The following is a 22,764-nucleotide window of genomic DNA, read 5'->3' as shown; positions in this document are numbered from 1 at the left end:
CCCTTGCCCCACAGAGCACCCCCCCGCCCACCCACCACTGAGAAATCATGATGCTGTGGCAATCAAATCACAGGACAGAAGGCCAAGGACTGTGCTGGGTGGCAGGATGGCCAAGTTCCCACAGCAGGCTGGCATGTGCTACCTGAGTCTCTGAAGTGGGTGACTAGGTGGCCACAAGCCTGTGGCAACCCCTCGACACAGCCTGTCAGGTGCTCCCAGGGTGTGGTGACTTGGGTGAGAGGCGGAAAGGCTTGCCACAGGCCGGGGCTGGACTTGATGGCTTCTACCTGGAAGCTGCCTGCCTTGGTCATCTCGGCCACCTCTCAGCTTCTCCAGCAGGAAGTACAGGTTTATCCCAGGAATCCACAGAAACTGGACAATGGTAGGCAGCAGGCTGCAGTTTAAATCACAGACATCTATTCTTTTATTTCACATTGGGAAAATTAGGGCATGAAGGGGTTGGGGAGGCGAACGATGGGGAATTGCTGCTGATATGCACTTTACTGACAAAAACGCTAAACTAACTTCATCTTCCTAACACAAAAGAGATTCCTGCAATTTGGTTTCTGAGAGCTCAGTTACCAAATCCAAAATTAGGAGAGATGACGGCTGAGCCGAGCCATTTGCATTTCCAGAAGGGCTGCTTTTGTGCTTGGCAGCAAGAGTGGGGGATCAGTAGCAGCCCCAGCTACAGGGAGCCATCGGGTAGGGCTGGCAGAGTGTCGCTTAGGGAGATTCTGCAAGAAAGGCTCCGTCATGTGGCCCCCACACCTCGCCAAGCCACCTCAAACCCACCCAGGCCCCACACTCCTTGCTGCCTGTGAGGGCCCTACACTCCCAGGCAGTGTGGTGTGCAGCTCAGGGGGCCTGCAGCATGTCCACACGGGGAGCGGGTGGGGGTACAGAACTGAGGCTAGAGGGACAGTGCCCACAGCGGTCACAGCTGCCTAGGACCCCGTTTCCCTCCCCCCAGATTCTCACTCAGAGCAGTGAGGTCCTGAGTCAAGCTTCGCATGAGCAAGAAAAGGAACTCAAGAAGAACTCAGGCCCCAGGTGAGAGCCTTAGCACCCACCCCACCCCCAGCTCTGCCCTCAGCATGGTGATACACATTGACCCCCTGGCTTGGTGGAGGCAGTCTCTGTGCTGTTTTTTGTTGTTTGTTTTTGAGACGGAGATTTGCTCTGTCCCCCAGGCTGGAGTGCAGTGGCATGATCTTGGCTCACTGCAACCTCCGCCTCCTGGGTTCAAGCAATTCTCCTGCCTCAGCCTTCCAAGTAGCTGGGATTACAGGCATGAGCCACTGCCCGGCTAATTTTTGTATTTTTAGTAGAGACGGGGTTTCTCCATGTTGGCCAGGCTGGTCTTGAACTCCTGGCCTCAAGTGATCCTCCCGCCTCGGCCTCCCAAAGTGCTGGGATTACAGGCATGAGCCACCGCCCCCAGCCTGTGCTGTTTTAAAGAGCAGCATTCCAAGAAGAACATCCTGCCCACAAATTCCGGGTCTGGCTGGTGGCTCCATCAAGGGAGGGGTGTGGGCGTGGACACCCAGACCACTCTAGCAGAGCCCTCCGACAGTCCGTGGGGCTTGAGCATGGGCCTATCCAAGCTTGGCCCTGGCTCTGGCCTGTCTATCTGGACAGCCCACGTCAGGCTGTCCCAGGACACGCCGATATCATACTACAAGAAGTGTGTGGGGGCGAGTCCTTCCTCCTGACCCCTTACATCTAGTAACCAGTGGAGCTTCCAATGGCAGTCAACAATCAGGGACAAATACCACACCACTACTCCTAAGACCACCTCCCGCAACTCCACATGTCCTCCAGCAGACAGAGGTGGATTTCACAGAGATTCCAAACTCGATCCTGATGTAAACTGAAGACAGGGGTGATGGCAACCTAGGTCTGGCCTGAGAGCAAGACCTGCCACACAACGCCTTGGAGACCCTGCGCATGTCCTGCTGCCCCCAGCGAAGGGCCGTCATCTGTCTCTGGAGATGACCTTGCCCTGGGCTGGTTGCTCAAATCATCACAGTCTCCACCCATGGTAGGTCCAAGCCCAGGTCTGGAAGCCACAACAGGCAGCCCAGTGCTGGTCCAGTGGCAGGAGGGCTAGCATGGGAGGGAACCGACATGACTGGCCCCACAAGTTGCACCTCCTCTTAGCAGGCTGACCTGCAGTTGCCCAGACTCTCCTTCAAAGCCTCCTGAGGTAGCCAAGAGACTTACCTGCCAGCATGGACCAGCAGGCCTGCCAGGCTCTTCCACACACCGGCAGGGCCACGTGGGAAAAGTGCGGCAGGTCCCAGCAGCCGCCAGATCGCCCTGAGCCCGCAGCTTCTTCCCATCAACAGTGCAGGGGGAGTATGGTGTTGATAGCAGACCCTGTAGATCCAGTGGGACTGGTGGGGATGGGGAGTGATGGGCTTCTCTTGAGCACCTGCTCTGCACTGAGCACAGTGCATTGCTTACCTTGTCACCAGAGGAGGGTATCACAACTGCTTCACACAATAAGAACCCAAGATTCAGAGAGGTTAGGTCACAATGTTGAGGCCACACAGCTGGCAACAGGCAGCTCCCTCCCCACCCAGTGTAGGCCAGAGAAAGCGTCCCGTCATCAGGACTCAACACAGCTGCCCTCTTGTCAGTCCAGGCTCTGAGGCATGCAGGCTCTGCTTCCACCTGGAGGCTGCAGAGGCTGTGAACCCACTGACCATGTGGTACTGACAGCGCTTGGGAAGATCTACCATCACCTCCCATTCCCCAGGGTAGGGCAGGTGTGTTTAAGGATAAAGACCTCCTTGGCTGGCTGAGCCCCAAGAAGCTGAAGACAGAAGGCATGGGTGACACATAGACACAGGGAAAACACTTGCCCTGGGTTCCCCAGCACAGGGGCAGAGGTAGGACCCTATGGAAGCCCTCAGGAGCAAATGGAAACTCGGGTGCCTGAGGCCTCTGAGTCCCAACAGAAGCAGTCAGTGGGGGCCAGCCAGAGGGAGGTGGGTGCATGCAAGGGCTCTGACTGCCCTTGTTCCCCGACACCCTGAACACCTGCAAACAGGGGTGTCCTGGCCTCGGAGGCAATCCTGGTGGAGGCCCTCCCAAATCACCATTCTCATTCTGTTTGGGCCCTGGGGATGGGAAGATTGATTAAGTGTCATCCAGCATAAGCCACTCCTGCAACAAGTGCAATGAAGTCAGGTTTAATTTCGAGATTCCTGTGCCCTCACTCACGCAAGGAGGAAGTCACCTGGCTCCAGTGAACACATGTGGAACAGAAATCAGGGCCACTGAAAAGCCACCACCCACTTGAGAGGGCTTGTTCCCAACAAACCTGACTCAGATGGGCGCACTTTGGGCCTTTAGTCAGATTTAGAGAAAACCCCCGGCTCATCCAATCAATGTGCAGTCAATTTCTACGCCATGGCAGAGGTAGGAAAAGCCAGTCGTGTGTCCAAATGATGAGTGAAAATCAAGGCATCGTGGGGCCACCTCCTCCAGAGGACCCTGAGGGAGCAGACATTTTCAAGTGGCTCCTTTACATTAAGCAAAATGTAGTCCTCTCAGTTGGGTCTGAAGCATCATTTGTGTGTGAGCCCGGCCCACTGGGGACCTCTGGCTGTCAGGTGGAGAGCCTCCTGGTGCAGATAGCAAGGTGGAGGGCAGAACTGCAAAAATCCAGGGCTCCAGTATGGATGTGATTCCCACAGAGTTCAGTCCCTTTTATTTACCCAAGTCCCACAGTACAAATCCCTGGCCTGCCACCCGCAAATCAACCGAGCTCCTGATTCTTGCTCCCCTGATCACGGTGTTGCTCTCTGCATTATTAGCTGCTGGTTCTCCAGACACTGCTTCAGCTTGTCTTCTGTCAGTGTTAACCGCTGCTCCAGGATGGAGACTGTCTGCAAAATAAACAGTGGTTGGGTCAGAACACAGAAGGGCCACCAGGCTGCTCTAGGGACCCCCTTGGCCAGTCCCCACTTGGCCGCCTCAGCCACTGCCCAAATGCCAGCTGGCTCTTTCTACCCAGGGGTTCTGTCAGGCCCCTTGTCTCTGGTGCTATTGGGACAGCCCTTGCCTTTATGTCTGCTTCTCCTGGCTCTGGATGGCTGATCTCTGATGTTTGTGGGCAGGGGGTGGGGACACAGTGAGGGAAACTAGATGGCAGGTCCCATAGCCTTTGGTCATTTCTAAAGAGAACCAAGGGGTCAGGAACCCCCCACCCTGGTGGCCTGGCATTTATATTGGAGTTCTGGAGCAAAACCAGCTTCCTTGTCTGAACCAGGCACTGTCCATAAACAACTGGAGACCATCAACCATCTCCACTCCAGCGGTGAGAAAACTGCACCCACAAATGATGGCACTCCACTTGGGTCCTTCCCCTCACACCTGGAAGAGCCTCCCGGGCTGGCAGGGGCAAAGGCAGGGAGGTGACTCTCCTTATCCCAGGAGGGTCTCTGCCTGTCCAAGTCCAACCGATACTACTATAGGATATGTCATCTGGGACTTCAGCCCAGGGCAATCACAGGACATGACAACTTCATCTCTCTGAGCCCACTTTCTCCTCCCAGTGCACAGGACAACCAAGCTCATGGCCTAGGTAACTCAGCAGCCCAGTAGTTGCTCACTCTGACCATGCTTGTCATCATGCTGCCTTCCTGAAGCTGGGCCCTTGCTCTCCTGGCCTCTCTTACACACCCAGCACAATGGCTCACCTGCGGACCTGGCTGCCTGGCCTGCCAAAGGCCCCCAGCTGCTGGAGCTGCATGTGCTTCATGGGCCAGGGCCAGTCTTGTAGACATAGCTCCCAGAGAGGCTGGGAAAAGCTGCCTTCCTCCTCTGGCTTTGGACAGAGTGTCAGCAGAGGGGCAGCACTGTCTGGGAGCCCGCATGCTCCCCAAAGAGGGGCTGGACCAGAGCAAGCCTGCCCCACTCATCACTTGTGCAGGTTGGACCATGCTGGCCATGACGCCTTTGGCATCATTTCACTTCCCTCTTTAGGGTTGGCTGAGTGCCTTACTGTATGCCAGGCCCCTGCTGGCCACTGGATGAGCCCATGTGAGTATGGCAGCCTTGACTCCAGTACTGTGCAGCCCACAGGCATCAGGAGGGTCAGTTTAACCTCACCCGTGTGCTTTCCCAAGAGGTTTTGCCCCCTTCCCTGGGGCTCCATGAAGTCCTGGGCCTTGGTCCAGTGGAAAGGAAACTTTCTTTCATACATGTAATAAAACATTGAAACATTTTAGGAGGGAGTTTCCCCCTCTAAGGCTGCTATAAATTCTTGCAGCATCCTGCACAGACATCAGCTGCTGTGGAGGGTGCTCCGCCTGGTGGCCGGCCCCTTCTAAACGAGCCAATCGGGGCTATGAGGGCTCTGAACCCTGTGTCACTGGACAGAGCCGGGAAAAATTGCTGCCCATGGAACACAAACTGCACCCTGAGAGGCAGAGCTGAGCTGAAAGAGACCATCATATTCTCCCTGTGCTGGCCAGCCAGCCGGGGAGGGGGTCTGCAGCTTGTAAAAGTGGCAGCGGAAACAGTCCCTGGCTGGCCTGGGGCAGCATTCCTGGAAGTTTCCACTGGCTGCTGTGAAACTCACAGGGCCAAAATCATTCTTCATCCAGACTTTTTCCGATGGCCCCAAACTCAAGGCCGCAGCAGAGGAGCCTGTTTTTCCTCTTCTGCCTCTTTTTTTTTTCAAACTTTTCACAGGAACCCAATTTGCAAACGTGGAGATAGTGGGCCCAGAAAACGTGGGTGAGGTGCTGGGCCAATGTCAATACAAGCGCCTCCACTTAGTTCCATAGGGGCCCATACTTCAGCTCAGTAGGAATGTGACCACTGAATGTGTCTAAATTATTTGAAAAGAGAAGCATCACCTGTTTCACAACCAGCCCCCTGCATGAAGGGTGCCACCCCGTTGAGGCCTTCCTCTCAGAGCTTTGAGGATCACTTCACAGCACAGTAGACAAACAGGCTTTTACGAGGCCCAACACCCCTTAAGGCAATTTATCCCCTCCAGCCTAGCTTCAGAGGAGCTGTGTCATCTCTGTGTTGGTCTCAGCTTCCCCTGTTCCTTCTCTGCCAAGGTGCCGGGTGGTGGCCACCATCAGGGAGAAAGAAGTCCACCAGGCCCTTCCCAGCACATGTGATCCCAGCTGCCCCCACTCTGAGCCAGGAGAAGGCCTGGAAGAGCAGGATGCTTTTTGGATTTCTGTACATTAGAATGCTGTCTGGCATTCTCTGCTCCATGTAGTTTAAAAAAAAAAAAAATCCTACTTTCTTAAAAATTTTTATATTTTTCTTAAAAATCAAATTTTCTTAATAAACCATAGGGCCTCATTTTCACAGAAAATGGTGACTCCTCATAGACAGTGAAACATGGAAATCTCTTTTTTTTTTTGAGACGGAGTCTCGTTCTGTCACCCAGGCTGGAGTGCAGTGGCACAATCTCGGCTCACTACAAGCTCCGCCTCCCGGGTTCACGCCATTCTCCTGCCTCAGCCTCCTGAGTAGCTGGGACTACAGGCACCCGCCACTGCGCCCAGCTAATATTTTTGTATTTTTAGTAAAGACGGGGTTTCACCGTGGTCTCGATCTCCTGACCTCGTGATCCGCCCGCCTCAGCCTCCCAAAATGTTGGGATTACAGGCGTGAGCCACTGCACCCGGCTGAAACATGGAAATCTCAAATGCTGCTGGTGTGCCTTCCCTCTACAAGGGGAAGGAAGGGGTTCCCCCATGATAGAAATGCCCCATCGGGCATCCAAGTGGCAAAGTGGAGACACACTCAGGGCTGGTGGCACACACAGGTGGGAGGGCTAGCAGGCCACCTGCAGGGAGTCTGTCTGGGCCACAGGCCCAGAGCAGCCAGGACAGGCCACCACAGTGCCACCGTGCTTCCCCAGCTGCACGGGAGCTGTGGGAGGAGGGCAGGAGAGCATCTGAGGTGGCAGAAGGGGTGTGGGGGGGGCATCCCTGGCACAGACTGGTTTGGAGCCATATCATGTGGCCTTGTTCAGAATATGTATGATCTTTACCTGTCGGTTCAGAACAAAAAGTAAGCACATCCCCATATACCCATATGAGGGTTCAGAAAATATGTGCTACCTGGGTGTACACAGGCCACTGCCGTTTCCGCCTGCTGCCTAGTGGCCCAACCCCCAGCGGGGCCCAGCCAAGCAGGCTGCTCTCATCGCCTCATGCTCCATCCAGCCCGGGAATTCTCCTGCTACACAGCGCCTGTCCTCACCAGGCTGGAGACAAGGCCACACCTGCCCTGGAGGGTGAGGAGCGCTCTGCAGGCAAATACCTCTGCGGCCTCCCCGGGTCCACACTCCATAGCCTGGAAGCCACGACTTTCATTTATTCAAGGAAAAATGAGCGCTGACCTTCCAAACAGCTCCTTGATCACACTGCCTCTCACCCTGTGCTCTGTACAGGGGAGCAGGGGCCAGAGGTCTGGTCCTAGCCCCTCAGAAGGTCCCCAAAGAGGTACAGGCTGTGTCAGGTGCCAGGTGTCAACAAGGGAAACTGCTTTGCCTGACACAAGCATCCATGGCTTCTGGCTTTGGGGCAGGGTAAAGGGAAATTGACGAAGGGGTTGAGGAGTCCAGGGCTCTGGCTGCTAGAGGGGCAGCCTGGGCAAAGTGGCCAGGAAAGATGGCCCATCTCCCAGAACTCCCTCTTGCTGGGGTCCAACTCTCCCACAGTGCGGCCCCTTCTGTCTGCCGACCTTGGAGAAACCAGGCAGCTCACTCCCTCTCCTGGGACTTGGTGCCACCCTGGGAACATTCTTAAGTCCTCCGTGTAGTTGGGGTGTGGAGCCTAAACATGAGGGGGACCAGCAGGAGGTCCTGGGACTGGGCTCAGGGCGGTTCATCCTGATGATTGACTCTCTGCTCTGTGGGCTTCTCTTGGCAGCTGACTTTCATGGGACGCTCATGTGTGCCAAAAACTTCAACAAACCTTAAGCGTAGGGGCTTTTATCATCCCCATCTTACAGATGAAGAAACTGAGGCACAGTGAGATTAAGTAACTTGCCTAAAGTTACACAGCTTATCAGTGACAAGCCTAGGCTGTGAGCCTAGGTGACCTGGCTGCAGCGCGCATGCTAAAGCACTGTGCAGTGTGCATCTTGGCTCTGTCCCCATCAAGAATGCCAAAAGAGAGGCCTGCTGGTGTCCCATCACACTTCCAGCCCTGATGCCCAAACCCAGGCAGCCTGAGGAAAGACTCGGGGATACCTGTCCTTACCCAGCAGCGGCACCTGCTGTCCTGGTTTAGGCTGCCTGGCCTAGCTGCTCCAAATTAAATGAGCAGAAGCTCCTACTTCAGCCATAGTGGGAATGGACATCCCCCAGGGTCACCCACGCCCTCACATTGTCAGGCCTCATGTGTCACCTCCCCCTGAAAAGCAGTCTCTTACCTGGCTAAACATTTAGGTTTGGAATTATTACAAAGGTCGTAAGGATAATTCATGTCAGCCATGAAAACTCAATGCTATAGGAACTCAAAGGACATAGTAACAAGAACCTCCTCCTGGATGCACCACGAGAAGCTGCCCCAATCGCTTCACTGTCAATGCTTCTTTCACCAGCACTTGTGCCACTGCAGCATTAAGTGATCAGCCCCAAAACACGCTGTGGAACTCGCCTAGGTCACTGCTGGGTGCCCCATCCCCTGAAGACAAGGTTCATCTTTAAACAAGGTACCTCTCTCGCCCTAAATCGGGGTGACAGGAAGCCGGAGTGAGGACCCTATGGCCGGGGCACTGTCACTCCTCACCCGATACTGTCTGCCTCCCAAGTCAAGGCCCTCATGGCCAGTGTCAGGAAGCTTCATGGGGTGTGGTCAGCAGGGCTCCAGAAGTTTTATCTTCAAAGTCACACCTGCCCCAGGTTCACCTGGGGGCTCATTTCTGAACCCTTTTCCTACTCTGTTATCAGCAATTTCCTGGAAGCCATGGCCCTTCTCAAGAAAACCTTGGCCTTGAAATCACTTGTTTGCCATCGAATGTATTCTGTTGTTCTCGAGACCAAGGGTTAGCAAACTACAGCCAGCTGCCCCTTTGTGTAAATAAGGTTTTATGGACATGCCTGCTGGCTTCCGTATGGTCTCTGGCTGCCTTCTGGGTCCAATGGCAGGTTGACAGAGGCTGTATGGCCCACAAAGCCTAAAATCTTTACTGTTTAAATTTGCTGACCCTTGCCTCGCTCTTCACTTACTCAAACTCTCACAAAGCACCTCCCCGTGCTGGCCTGTGCCTGGCCCAGGATGATAATACGCAGACTCGGCTGGGTCCACAGGGTGCACCCCAGTTCAACGAGGCAGATGCCACGCAGGCGCATAGACAGTGGGCTGCACTGGGGGGACAGAGGGGCAAGAGGGGCAGGAAGAGGCTCGGGACCCAAAGAATGGTGTGCGCGAGGCCCTGAGCTGGCCACTAAGTTAAGAAACAGGAGGGATAGACCAAAGGAGGCGCGTGTGCTGGAGCAAGAAGAGGGGGCCTCGGGGGAGACAGGAGATGGGGCTGGGCTCTGCAAGTCACGCCGAGCAGCTTCATCTTCACCCTCAGAGCAGGAGGGTGCTAGGCTGAGGGGATTTGAGACCCCTCTGGCTACTACACAGGGACAGTCTGGGAGTGGCTTCCTAGCTGTGGGAAGGTGAGGTGCAGGCAAGAGAGAACGAGAGGGGATGACAGTGGCTTGGACTGGGGCAGGAGAAGCCAGGAAGGAAAGTGGACAGAACCAGACAGAGCCACAAAGAATGAAGCACCAGTACCTGGTGACGAGTTAGATGGGGGTCTGAGAGAGGAGATGTGCTCCAAGACCAAGAACACAAGACAAGGACCGGCCCTGCAGGAGAGGCAGAAGACGGGCTCCAGATTGCACAGGCTGAGTATGAGGACCTCCAAGAATGCTGAGAGGGTCTGGCAGGCATGGGGTGGCCTGAGAAGCCTGAGCCAGCAGCAGAGTTGCACTGCATTGTTAAGACTGGGACTACTGAGGATCCTATCGAGGGCAGCCAGTGGATGAGGAGGGAAGGAAGAAGGGAGAGGGGGGAGGGCAGTGGACCCACAAGGCCCCTGCAGGCTGGAGAGCAGAGTCCAGCGCAGGGGAGCCGAGGGCCTTGACAGGACCCAGGGTGATGTCAGCGATTGGGCTGAACATCCTGGAAAGCTCCTTGGTGGGGATGAAGGAGGGACTGCCCAATCCAGGTGACCCAACAGGCAGGATGCCGAGATGCTGGGGACCAAAACCAAAAGCATGGTGACAGGCTAGCTTGGGCTGGCTCTCAGTAGCTGGACAGTGGATCTAGGGGCTCGGGCCAGGTGGTAGGGCTTCCAGCCGTGATTCATCAACCTGAGCTCTCCAAGGAAAATCCCCCCAAGAAAGGGTGAACAATGGCATTCTATTTGAATCCTAATTTTCCTGCTCAGGGGAGACACTGTGATCTGTCCTATTGGGGCAACATTCAGAGAGCGAGTGTGCCTTCTCTCACTCGCAGTTCAAGATGTGTAAGAAGTTTTATGTAACACCTTAAAGGGCCTTCTGAGCATGGTATAAAAAGAACTGATTTTAAAATGACAGGCTTTTATTTTTAGCCCCCTAAAAATTGTAGTGATGCCCAAAGAAATTGCACTGAAATACAAGTCCTCAGAGACATGTCTGGCACCTGGGCCCCCAACTCCAAGTAGAAGAGGAACACTGGGGACATTTCAACAGATACCCCCAGTCTGCACCTCACTACCTCAGATGCGTCCTTCTCTACTGACATAGAGTAATTAGGTGTCTGCTGAAAGCCTGCTATGGGCCCCACAGGCCTCCGAGATTGGAACAGTTGAGCCCAGATGCCATATCATCCTCCACACCCACCAATGGCACAAACTGACCAGTTCAGGTGTCCTGCCTGGGACAGAGCCTGGGTTTATGCAGCTCTGCTGGCCTCTGAGGTGGCTGGGGGGAGAGCCTTAGCTCCTCTGAGGTATGTGATGGGGACTGGGGCATCACGAGAGTTCAGAGGGGCCTCCGTATGACCCTCCAGCTGGCGAGGGGCATGGGCAGTGTGACACTCCCATGGGCTCTGTAGAGGTACAGGAAGAGTTCCTCTCTGGACAGGAACAGAGGAGGTGGGAGCATAGTGCTTCCGGAGAGGGTGAAGCCCCCACCCTCATACGTGGCGAAACAGAGCAAACAAGGACAGGTGCGACTCACCTGGCTGCGCCTCACACCCCGTGGAGTGACGTACAGTCCTTCATGCCCACTTTCTCCCCCCAGGTCTAGTTACACCCCAGCACTCTCCCTGGGCTACGTGGGCTTTTCCTTTGTCCCTCCTTTCTCCTGCTGGCCACCTCCTCCCAGTGTGATCTCCCCTTCTTTCAGCCCCAGCCTCTTTTTCTCCCTGGCCTGGTTTTCTCTTGAGGTGGGCTTGTCCTGCACTTTTTTCTTAGCTTTTCTCCCAGTTCTCATTTCTATTTCCTTTCAAGGCCTCTTCATTCCCTTTTCACTCTGTGTTTGGTGAGAGGGCGAGGGGAACAGGAGCAGAGCGTGTGTCTGGCCACCTGGGACTGAGCTCCGGGTGGAGTCAGGCCCCTGCCACGGCTCACCTGCTATAGGGCTGATGCCAGGGCTGCCCGGCCTGGGAAGAAGAGCATCAACTCTGACAGGAAGCCTCTGGGAGAAAGCAACACAGGATGAGCCAACGCAAGTGCTTTCCAAGTACTAGGTGCAGCAGGTGCAAAGGCCCTGAGGCACACTCTTGGAACTGTCAGGAGGCCAGGGTGCTTGGCCTCAAGTGGTTGAGCAGGGAAGAGGTATAGGCCCCAGGGCCCTCAGCTCAAAACAGAAGGGAACAGAGAAGCCTCCACTCCCTGGCACTGCCTCACCAGGCTCACAGGTCTGAGTAGGCACAGCCAGGGAGGATGCTGCTACCACATGCCTGTGGGCAGTTTGTAGAACGCTGGTTCCAGAATAAACTCTGGGAGAAGAGCCTCGACCTAGGAACTGACCACAGCCACCTGGTCCTACAGTCCATGAAACGGAAGTGAATGGACAGACTGGCACTTCAGAGAACAGACCAAGGGCACACCCTCAGAGACAGGTCCCTTCCAGGAGCTGCTCCTCCTCCCATGACCATTGTCGTCACCACCTTTGCTGAAGGCTTCCCTCATGCATTCATGTACAAATATGGCAGGGAAGCTGAAGCCGTAACTTCTCCAAAACTGAGGAGTTGTGGGACACTCACGACCCTCCTTGGGGGCAGCCAACATCATTCACTCCCATACCTCTGTCAGGCACCCACCACAGGCAGCCAACAAGGGACCCTAGCTCTTGGGGGCTTCCAAGCACTGACACGGCTGCAGCACCAGTCCCGTCTGGGCTGGGAGGAAAGCTACTCCACCACCACTGACAGCAAAGAACATCTTAGGGGCAGGAAAGAACAAGGGTGGCCAGATCCTTAAAAATATTTCTCCAAGTACAGGCTTCACTCGAGGCTTCCCCACTCCATCCCCCTGCCCCCCAGCTCTGGGGCAGCCCCTCTCCCCAGGGGCCTCCTGCTCACCTTGGCCAGGGCCCTTCCCCATATCCACAACCTGCTCTTAGCAGAGCCCTGGGTGGTGGTACCTGGGGCCCTCCTTGGTGAGTGGTACTGGTTCTTATGGGAGCCTCCTCTGAGCTGGAAGACAGGTGGCATGGAGGTGGACAAGGTGGTTGGGCCAGACTGATGGGTGGAGGCGGAGCCAACATCCAGCCATGTGTCCCACCAAGCACTCTGCCTGAGCTGGGAACACAGTGGCAAGGGGAGCTGCAACTGGCCTGGGTTGTCAGGTTTGCAGGGAGGCCAGGAGATAAGGAATCAGTGGCTGATGAGGCAAGATGGAAAGCCACACTGACTGAGAGAAAGGAGAGGCAGCAGCTGGGTGAAGCCTGGGAGAGGCAGTAGGAGGGTGAACACACAGGGTCATGCTATCCCAGGCCCCCTGGCGGCCACACTGGGTTGGTCAGCGTACCATTGGCAGGGGCAGCCACATCAGGGCTCCGCCCTCACCAGACTCAGGCAGGCACTGCATCCCCCGCCCCGGCTGGGCTCCTCCTGCACTAGGGCCTCCCAGGCAGGGCTCAAGGCACTTCCCTCTTGGCACTCAGGTGCCCCTCCTGCCTGCTCCTCTCAGTCCCCATCCTCACCCTAGGCTTCCTGGTGACTCCCCTTGCCCTGCTCCTGGGACACCTTTCACCTTCTGCCTCCTCACTGCTTCTCCGTGCCCCTTTCCTATCCAAGAGCTCAGGAATAAAGGCCAGACTCTGCGGCATGGCATTCCCGTGGCCCTCCAGGCCCTATGCTGCCCACCAATACTGCCTTCCCTGCCCAATCCCGCCCACCTGAGGCCCGCCCGCTCTCCTACCCTAGGAGCCTCCTTGCCCTGGCCCCGCTGCTAGGATGCCTGCCTTCCTCCCCTCATGGGTGTGGGCCCTTGGAAAATGCCACTGAGGGATTCCTAGTGGGGAACCTTGGTCCCATGCGGTAAGCACGAAGGCTCCTCAGCTACATGGCCTAGGTTCAAAAGGAAACTTGACCACTAACTCGCCGAGCAGCCTTGGGCAAGTTACCAGACTCGGGGCTTCAGTTTCCTTGTCTGTAAAACACATCTTTCAAAGTCACTGCAATATTCATATTAATAGCTAATGTGCATGTAGCACTTGCTCTGTCTGGCTGGGCACAGGCATGCACTATGGGGAACATGACTCCTCTAGCCATTGCCCTGGCTGAGCTCTGGGATGTTGGGGGAGCCATGGGCACAGATGGGGCTTGACGAGGCCCCAAATAGGGCAGCATGTGGTCAGGTTTGGGAGGGTGTGAGCCATTGATGCACGTGGTGGTCTGGCTGCTTCTTTAAGTTCTCCTGTGATGAAAAGCTCCTTTTAATCATTTCCCGGGTTGTGGTTGATGTGGGCGCCCCCACGAGGTCTCCCTGGTGAGGCCGGGGTTCTCCAGTCTCCTCCCCACCAACACAGGAGCCAGATAACTGGGCCAGAGGTGGCGTGGCCCCCGCTGCTCTGAGTCTCAGGGAGAGGGCACAGTCACCCAGCCACACCACTGAGGACATTTGTGGCAGGCCAGAGCAAATGTCCTGGGGCTGGCCATTGACTCAACACCCCTGGTCTCAACTGTGCTGCACTGAATGTCTAACTTTCCTTTGGCTTCACTGCAAAGATGAAAAATGTTGAATTAATCTCCCCTGTAGCACGGTTTTAACTTTACTCAGATTCTCAAGATCTAAAACAGATACAATAAAGGGGGAATCTCTTTGCTGTGGGGTCTCATGAGCTATCAAAACAAAGCAGGGCTGCCGGGCCCCACTGCCTACCCTAGCTCTGCGTTGTATCCTGCCAACTCCAGCTTTGTCACTTGGTGTACGCCTGTGTGTGTACACATGCAGGACCCTGACTTGCTGGTGGTGCCCTTGCTAGCCTGCTGCCACATGTCAGCAGTGACTGGGGGACCAAGGGGCCAGCCTAGCCCTCTGCAGACAGGGCCTGCAGCACCTTCACACCACCCAAGGCTCTGCCTCCTGGCCCTAGCCACCAACCAGTACCTAATGGTCTGCAGCTCAGGGGCCTTCATGTCAGAGGGTACAAACGATGCCCCTCGAGCAGCCTGTGGACATCAGTCAGTCTGCATGCCAGTAACGAGGACAGAGATTGTTGTCTATTCTTCCTCATCACTGTCTTCCTGCTCCTAGGCAGCACCTGGTACACAGCAGGTGCACACTGAGTACTGACTGGATGGACAAATGCCCAGCCCTGAGTGCTGCGGGAATGCAGGGAACACAGGTCTGGTGCCTGCCAGCCCAGGTCCCCCAGGCCAAAGGGCAGGCCTAATCTAGGGATGGGCCCACCCAGCTTGTGAGGAATACTCACCCCAGCGTGGGTCTTGGACCTGGTGAGCTTGAAGGGATAGAGGGAGAGTGGGGCGGGCAGTAGGAGGGGCCAGGCCCCACCAGCTAGTCTTGGGAGGGAGGAAGCCTTATTGTTTTGGCAGGTAGGGGCGGGAGTAAAGGAAGCAGTCCAGTTCCTCCCCTTCCCACCTCCGTCCTGGTCTGATGATGACTAAAATCTTTGAGGCCTGAACCTCAGAGGGGAAGGAATGGAGCTCCCCTCTCATGCTGATGTCTGACATGCTAACATGCCCAGGATCACACACAGCCGATTCACACAAAAAAACAATTTCTAAAAAAATTCCTCCCAATCTCTCTAGGCCCAGCAACCATCTTTTTAACCACTCCCCCAACCCCACAGTCTGCTGCAAACAACAGAAAATGAGCTTTTGGTCCCTTGAGCCTACGGTCCGCGGTTCTGTTTCACATTATCTCAGGGATATAGGATTTCTCTGACGGTTTTGCATCCCCCAGCCCCCACCTCTACTGAGGATTAGCTCTCTTTGGGAACTACATGAAACACTATTTTCTATTAGTGGATTAGCCACCAGATTAAGGAATCTTGGCTATTTGCCTTCCTCATGGCTTAAAAGCAACTCCTTTTAAATGAACACAGCTCCCTTTTCCATATCACTCTTTCTCCCAAAAGGAGAAGCTATAAAAAGTGGGTCCACTCAGACCATTCATAAAACTGGATGCTCCTGGGACCCATGGGGTGCTGCTCACACCCAAAGGGAGGACCTGAGCCACAGCCCCACTGACACTGGGGTGGGTTCAAGCACATCTCTGCCAGCCATGTACAGGCCACCAGGGAAGCCAAGTAACTGACCGGGATAAACCCCAAGATGTAGGACACCAGTCATGCTTGGCCATAGGCTTTGCTGGACTCTGACTCCAGGGTGGGTCCAAACAGGGCTGAGCATGGGGTGTGGACCTTGGCCTTGGCCGCCTTCTGCAACCCATTTCTTCAGAGGCTGACTTTTCCAACAATCCATATAAAGTAGTTAGTTAACTACTTTCCCAAGACCCAATAAGACATGATCATCCTAAGCCAGACATCTTGATAGCTTGCTGGAGGCCTGGAAGTCTCAGTATAGCCTGGCAAGTCAGGCTGCAGCTACCACCCAGCAAGGCCACCTCCGGGAGGAAGAAGGGCACAAGCCACCAGGGATGGAGTCTTAAGGCTCCCCCATCCTGCCAAGCATCCACTGATCCACAGTGGGGAAACCTGGGCAATCATCTTGGCGGGCTTTCTGGAGCCACTGGCTGGGCCCAGATCAGAAGAGCAAGGGGCACATAATTGCTTCCCAAATGCCATGCTAAGTTCAAGACTTCCTGTGCTTCCTCTGCTTCCTCAGCCATGGCCACTGTGGGCATGATGAGGTTCTGTACCCATAGTACAGGCCTAGATCAGGGCCCTTTACAGACTGCATGGGAGGAAGCAGCAGGCCCGACTACAGCCCTTCCTGGCCCTGCTGTGGTGGTGCCTCATTCAGGAAAACACCAAGAGGTCACGGGGTCAGCTGTGATGAACTAGGCTGTGGCTTGCTTAATCTCAGAGCCGTGCAGGCCAGTTTGGGGCTCCTGTCATAACACAGGCCCCTTTCTTGTGGCCGTGTTTGGCCTTTCCTTGGAGGGCCCTCAGGTCCCAGAGGAGCAAGGGCAAATCACGTGGAGTCCCCTCCCTTCCTCTTCTCAGAGCAAGCCTAGATTCAGCCCGAATGAGATGTCCCTGCAGGGGCCTCTCTCCCTGCTCCCTGCCTCTGCTCTCCACCACCCGCTCCCACCCACCACCTCCCAGCCCTCCCCCATCTCCAAGCCTGCTCAGAGCTTCATAGAGGAAATCTCATATGTCCGACCATGAACATTCCCAGGCCCCAGAGATAACCACGGCCACTGCCGAGCCCATCTGGCAGGCAGGGGCCTTCAATCTGCAGCCTCTTTGGGAAGGGGGTGCTTTCTGCCACAACCACAGACGGGATAAAAGATGGAAAACAAGAGTTTTTTGCCAGACTCCCATGGGAGCTGCCATCCAGTCCCCCTGCAAACACGAGCTTGCCCGTTTTTGAGTGCTGTTCACAGGCTGCGTGTCACGAAGGAGGAAGGGCACTGGCCCTGACCTGCGACTTGGGGAAGACAGGCTCCCCTGTCCTGCCACATTTGCGAAGCCAGAGGAGCCTTTGGGAAAAATGCCAAAAATAGTAACAGGGCTGGGGAATGGCCAGGGGCCCAGGCAGACAGACATTTCCCCCAGTCCCTCTGCCACCAAGTGTGTCCCTGGCACAGACCAGACAGTGTCTTGAGTCCCTCGTCCCCCAGAAGTAGCCTCTTAACAGAAGGAAAACAAGCCTCTTGTTTCCAAACCCCCACAAAGAAGTTCAGGTTGTCCTGAACATGACTCTGACCAAAAAGGCAATCCATGAAGGTCCACAACAAGGAGGGTGGCTACATCCACTCTCGACCAAGTAGGTGAGCTGGCTAGATGTGCTGACGCAGAGAGGGGACCGATTTTTGCAGAAACAACCCACCACCACCCTTATGGCCCTGTCTGCGAGTGGGAGCAGTGTTAGGAGGGCTGCACACGCCCTCCTAGGATCATGGGAAGACACACCGGGTAACTTTCACTCTATGCCCTCCCAACGAATTCTGTCTGGGTGCACGTGGGAGGACCAATCCCCAGGAAAAATTGTATAACTATAAAATTAGGGGTCTATTTCCATAAGCAACAGCAGGTCCTCCCAGGAAAGAGGGATACAGAGAGCCCCTGAGAGTAGTGAGGCAGCTTGGCCCACATCAGGGCCAGGCACTGCCAACTTCCCTGCCAGTGTGGAACCAGATGCCTCACCTGAGCAGCCTGTCAAATAGGAACTTCCAGGACTACCATGGGGGTGGGGGTGGGGGTGGGGGGGAGCAGGTTTACGGTATCTCAAAGCAAATAGGCCATTCTCTATCCCCAAAGCAAACAGGCAAAAATCCTTGGCCTTGATGAGTTAGGACAGCAAAATGCAATGACTTGAACATTTAACAAAATCAAATGCCAAAGAGACCCAAACAAGCAGGGCTGGCGGGCCTGCTCCCTGCCTGCTCCCCACCACATGCATTTTCAAGTCCCGGAGCCCAGCAGCCTCCATGAGTCACAGGAACTGGAACGTGACATCACAGCATTGCTGTGGCCAGCCTGAAACACTGGGTGCCATAAAAAAACAGTTGGAGCAGGAATTTCATGGCTCGGTATTTTTAAAAAGCAGCAAGACGTGAAACTGGAGTCAAAAATAACTTTGCTGTGGGCTTCTGAGGCAAAACCACCAAGCCGCGTGTTGGGCCTATGCGGGGCCCCCTCACAGCAGCCTCCCCAGCTCCTGGGTCATTGTCCACACCCCCGAGATCCACCTCCTTGCCCTAAGGAAGGCCCAGGGTCTCTGCAACTTCCAGACACCACTGGAACCTGTTACTCCTGAGGGCAGCTGAGCACTGTGCAGCAACCCTCTGGCCTCTTGAGGGTCCATGAAGGAAGCCACGGAGCCAGCGTAGAGGTGAGCTCATGTAGCAGTGGCTGTTTGTGGAAACAGCCTCTCTCCCTGCTCACTGGTGAAGTTTTCCGGCATCTGTGAAAAAGACCTCTAGATCACCTGGCAGCACCCCCAAGAGCACAAGGGGAAAGAGTACCAGGGTCAGGGCCAGGGCCTCTGCTTGCACACCTACTGGGCGCCCATCCCTGGGCAGGCAGGCCTAACAGCCTTGGGGTCCGGCCTAGAGTCCTCCAGGGGTGCTCAGAACGGAGGAGCCTGGCCTGGGGGCAGGCAGATGAAACAAGGCCCCAGGGGAAGTCCTGGCCCCACCTGAGAGGCTGACCTCTGCTGCCCACCCCATGAGACAGGCAGACAGAGGGGCAACGCTTAACATCTGCCCTCGGTGGAAAGCCAAAAAGAGGCAGAGCTGGGTCTGAGCAGCTGCAGCTTCTGACTCCCTGTCTGGTTTTTCTCTGGAACCCCTGGGCCTCTGGGGTCAAGCCAACTTTCTCAGAAGACTTGAGGCAGGCCCAGCAGGTGAGTGACCCCAGGGCAGCCACAGGCGTGTGCTCTCTCCAGAGGGGATAGGGGAGGGGTGGGTCTCAGGACAGGCTCAGAGCAGGGCCCTTGGACCCTGAGGGAGGGGCGTGCGATCTCTTAGTGGGGCAGGGAGCTTGCAGCATGTGACGCCCATGCTCCTGACCTCAGGCCCAGCAGCTCCTGAGAATTCCCATAGGGGGCTCGAGGAACAAAAAGCCCTCCAAAGAAAATCTTCAGTTCCATTGTTAGGAAATACATGTTCCCTAAAAACCGTTACAATATCTACATTCAAAGAACAGCTGTCACAGATACACCATATATATCTTCAAAGAGCTTCCATCTTGGCCCCTGTTGCCTAGGTCCAGGTGGAAGGGTCTGATCTAATGGGCCCCATGACCCATGCCTGATTTTCAACAGTGTCTATGTGCACCCCAGTGCCTCTGTCACCTCCTGTGCCCTCCTCCTTCCTGGGGTTGGGGAATGACTTCTTTCTCCCCTCTTTTATCCTCCTGCCTAGCCAGACACTAGTCTCACTGGCAACTCAAAAGCATTTCTGGGACTTGAGTCCAGCAGTATGGGGACTGTGGAATGTCTACTCCTGTCATTCCTGTGCCACAAGCCTGCCCCAGAGCTTTCCCATATTGCTCCCAGGAGAACATCGACTCACTGCTGTGCTTCACAGAACAGCTGGCACCAGTCTAGCACACCCAGTTAACCAAGAGCCGCACAGCAGAGCTCAGAGGACCCAATGAGGCGTCTCTCCCCATTTTACAAGGGAAGAGACTGAGGCTCTGGGATTGACGTCACCTGCCCAAGGTCACCCAGGTGATGAATGGTGGAGGTGTGCCCAGGCTGACGGGCAGGTGGCTCACTGGGTGAACAGAGCAGCCCTGAAACTCAAGGAGGAACAGTTGCTCCCCACAGCTGGTGGGGAAGTGTAAAGCTGAACAAACCCCAGCTGCTCAAAGTATGGCATCAGCTGGGATCAGGGCCCAGAGAGGCTTAGCGAAGAAACCAGTGACGCCCCAAACAGCAAGCTCAGTGTTTGCTGGGGCAAGGAGGGGTCATCCCCACACAGGGGCAGGCCAGGGCAAGGGTGTGTGTGCTCTTTGGCTGGTGACCTAAGGGGCTTGGCCTGCTGGGCTCTCTGATCACAGAGCCCTGGGCAAGAGCTTCTGGCCTTACCTTTCAGGGAGGTCAAGTTTGGTTTGCAGAATTTCTTGATGAAGCCATCCCTAACTCCACCAAACTGGCAAGGGAAGCTAGGGAAGCTCTGACCCACAGTGGTTGAGATCAGGATCACCTGGCCTCCTGGAGAAGCCCCAGGCTGGCTGGACCACGAGGCTGGTCCAGGCACAACAAGCCGTTATTAACACGTTATCTGCACCTGGCATGATGCTGCTGCCACGCGCCAGGTGGGAGGATAAAGTGAGGGCCACAAAGGGAAGTCCTTGGAAAGTGGCAGGACTCAGATAAAAACCAGGAGGATGACAACTATGATGAGTATGTGATCCCCACACTCTGAGGACTTTCCATCTAAAACAACTATGTGGGGAGGCCTGAAGACTGCACCTGCTCGACTCACAAGGTCACCCCAAAGTCTATTTTCCCCATATAAATACACTTTTGAAAAATAATGTATGGATTTTATAAAAAAGGCACTCAAAAAAGTAAAACACCAACCCCATTTCTGGAGTTAAAGGGTTTCTGATGCTGTACAAGTCCCACGGGCAGTTTGGTTTCCTCTTCATCTGAAAGGCCTCTTGGCCTGGGAAGGCTGGGGGAAGCTGCCCCACTTGCTGGCTTGCTCCAGAGACCAGGAGCCTTGCAGGGGCCAGCCAAAGTGCTGTTTGTCTCATCGCCCCTGGGATGGGGCCATGATAGCACTGCCCTTGTTTGCGTCTCAACTTCTCTGTGTCCCTATCTCCACTCTACCCCAGACCCTCAGCATGGGTCAGGCCTCGACTTTTCCTGGTGTCCCGTCAGGTGAGGGTGAACTCCTGGGCTGCTGCTTCTGTTACCCCACACCAGAGGACCCATGGCCTTGACCCAGTGTCTGGACTCCCACTTGTTTCCAGTGATTCCAGTTGCCAGCTCCTCTGGGGAGGCCTGGCTCTGACCTCGGCAGATTCAGTCCTGAGTTCTTCCTGAAGGTGGGACTGGGTCTCACACAGGGCCCACCACACAGAGTGGGCTCAGTAAATGTGTGTGCATGGAAGGAACCTGCCACCTCTGCTCTGAGGGCCAAGGAATGGCTCTCCTGGGTAGGGAAGGGTCTAGCTTCATGAGGCAGTGGAAAATTGGGAGAGCTATTTCTGGTGCTGTCATGCAGATCCCCCTGGCCCCCAAGCCTTGGATAACAACAATGGCAGCAACAGGAACAGCACCCAACACATCAGCAGTGCACGGCGTTGTCAGGTACTGTTCAAGGAGCTTCCCAAGAGGCCTATGAAGTGGGTACTATTATCAGCTCTGTGTTCCAGATTTGGAAAGTAAGGCACACAGACTCAAAGTGACTTGCCCAAGGTCACTGAGCTAGGCAGTGGGGAAGCCAGACAAAGCTTGAGCCACTCCTCTCCCTTGGCTCATTCAGCTTCCTGGCTTCCAGGCCTTTCCTTTACACAGAGGAGCCGCTGAAGGGGTCACCCTGGGGAGGACTGAGATTGGGCCCCTGACCCTCAGACTGGTGCCAGACAGGCCACAAACATCCAGAGAGGTGACCTTGCCACATGGGGCCATACCAGCCTGTTGAGCAGGAAGGCAGGCTTTGAAGACTGTGAGCCTCTGAAATAGGGTGTCCTACCCAGGGGCTGGAGACTCTGTGACTCACTCAGAAAACATCCCTGGCTACTGCCCCCTGCATCCCCATGGCTCTCCCCTGGAAGGATGTTCTGCAGGATGGAGGCCTGAAGGACCCGGAAGGCAGCTTTCCTCTCAAAGGCCACTCTGAAGTAGACTTCCCTGTAGGAGAGGGAAGGGATGGTGGGGGCGACAGAGGAGAACAGCACAATTCACATGGATGACTTTGTAGTAGGAATCAGTATTGGGGTGGCTGGGCATCCCACCCCTCCAGAACACAAAGGCTCTTCAGGACTGGGCAGATGGCGAGGAGTGCTTGCTGATGGGGTGGCACCCGAGACCAGTATCCACAGACCAAGTAGGAAGCCCAGCTGAACAAGCCGCTTGGGAAGATGGATGGTGGTGGCCGCCTGGCACTAAGCTTCAGGGGAGGGCTGGGTCAGTCTGGACCATCCAGAGCAGGGCCTGCTGTGGGCCTGCCTCTGCTGGGCCAATGCCAAGAGAAAGGCACAGGGAAACTTTCAATCCCCTGGTGGAGATAGCTCTGGCTGTGGCTGGAACACCTCAGCTAGAGAAAGCCCCAACTCCAGGAGAGAAAGGTTGGCCTAGAAGACAACCAACAGCCAAGCCCGATGAGAACTTGCCAGGATTAGCACAAAGGTGCTATGCACAGTTCTGAAAATGGGTTGAACTTTAAGGCCTCAACTGGTGCTTCATCTGCAGAACTCAAGTTTCCTTGGGACGCATTGAGTCCGTCAAGAACATGCCTCGCTTTATGGCATCCAGAAACACACAGACACTGTCCGTTTTGCAAAGCAGGTGACTGGCTGATATTGTTGGCATCTGGTCGGGGGTGGCCTGCCAGTTGGATTTGCAAAGGGGCTGAATGGTGTGAGGTAGGAACAGGGTGCCACAGAGGCATTGAGACATCCAGACACCCAGCCATGGGCCAAAGGCCACAGACCACAGGCCACAGGCCAGC

At 55.4% G+C, this 22,764-nt stretch overlaps 1 protein-coding gene across 5 annotated transcripts in view; it reads right to left on the bottom strand.

Moving 5' to 3' along the window:
• Nucleotides 1-3,184: 3,184 nt before the first annotated feature.
• Nucleotides 3,185-22,764, bottom strand: part of POC1A (POC1 centriolar protein A) — an 80,412-nt gene continuing 60,832 nt past the window's right edge. For all 5 annotated transcript variants that reach the window (XM_055274985.2, XM_055275005.2, XM_055275014.2 and 2 more), the window contains one exon: nucleotides 3,185-3,899. In XM_055274985.2, the coding sequence (XP_055130960.2) occupies nucleotides 3,801-3,899 (99 nt within the window). In that variant the 3' untranslated portion in view covers nucleotides 3,185-3,800. The remainder of the gene's footprint in view (nucleotides 3,900-22,764) is intronic.

This window comes from Symphalangus syndactylus, chromosome 1, assembly GCF_028878055.3.
Source record: "Symphalangus syndactylus isolate Jambi chromosome 1, NHGRI_mSymSyn1-v2.1_pri, whole genome shotgun sequence".
NCBI lineage: Eukaryota > Metazoa > Chordata > Mammalia > Primates > Hylobatidae > Symphalangus > Symphalangus syndactylus.
This window is presented reverse-complemented; position numbering and strand designations above follow the sequence as displayed.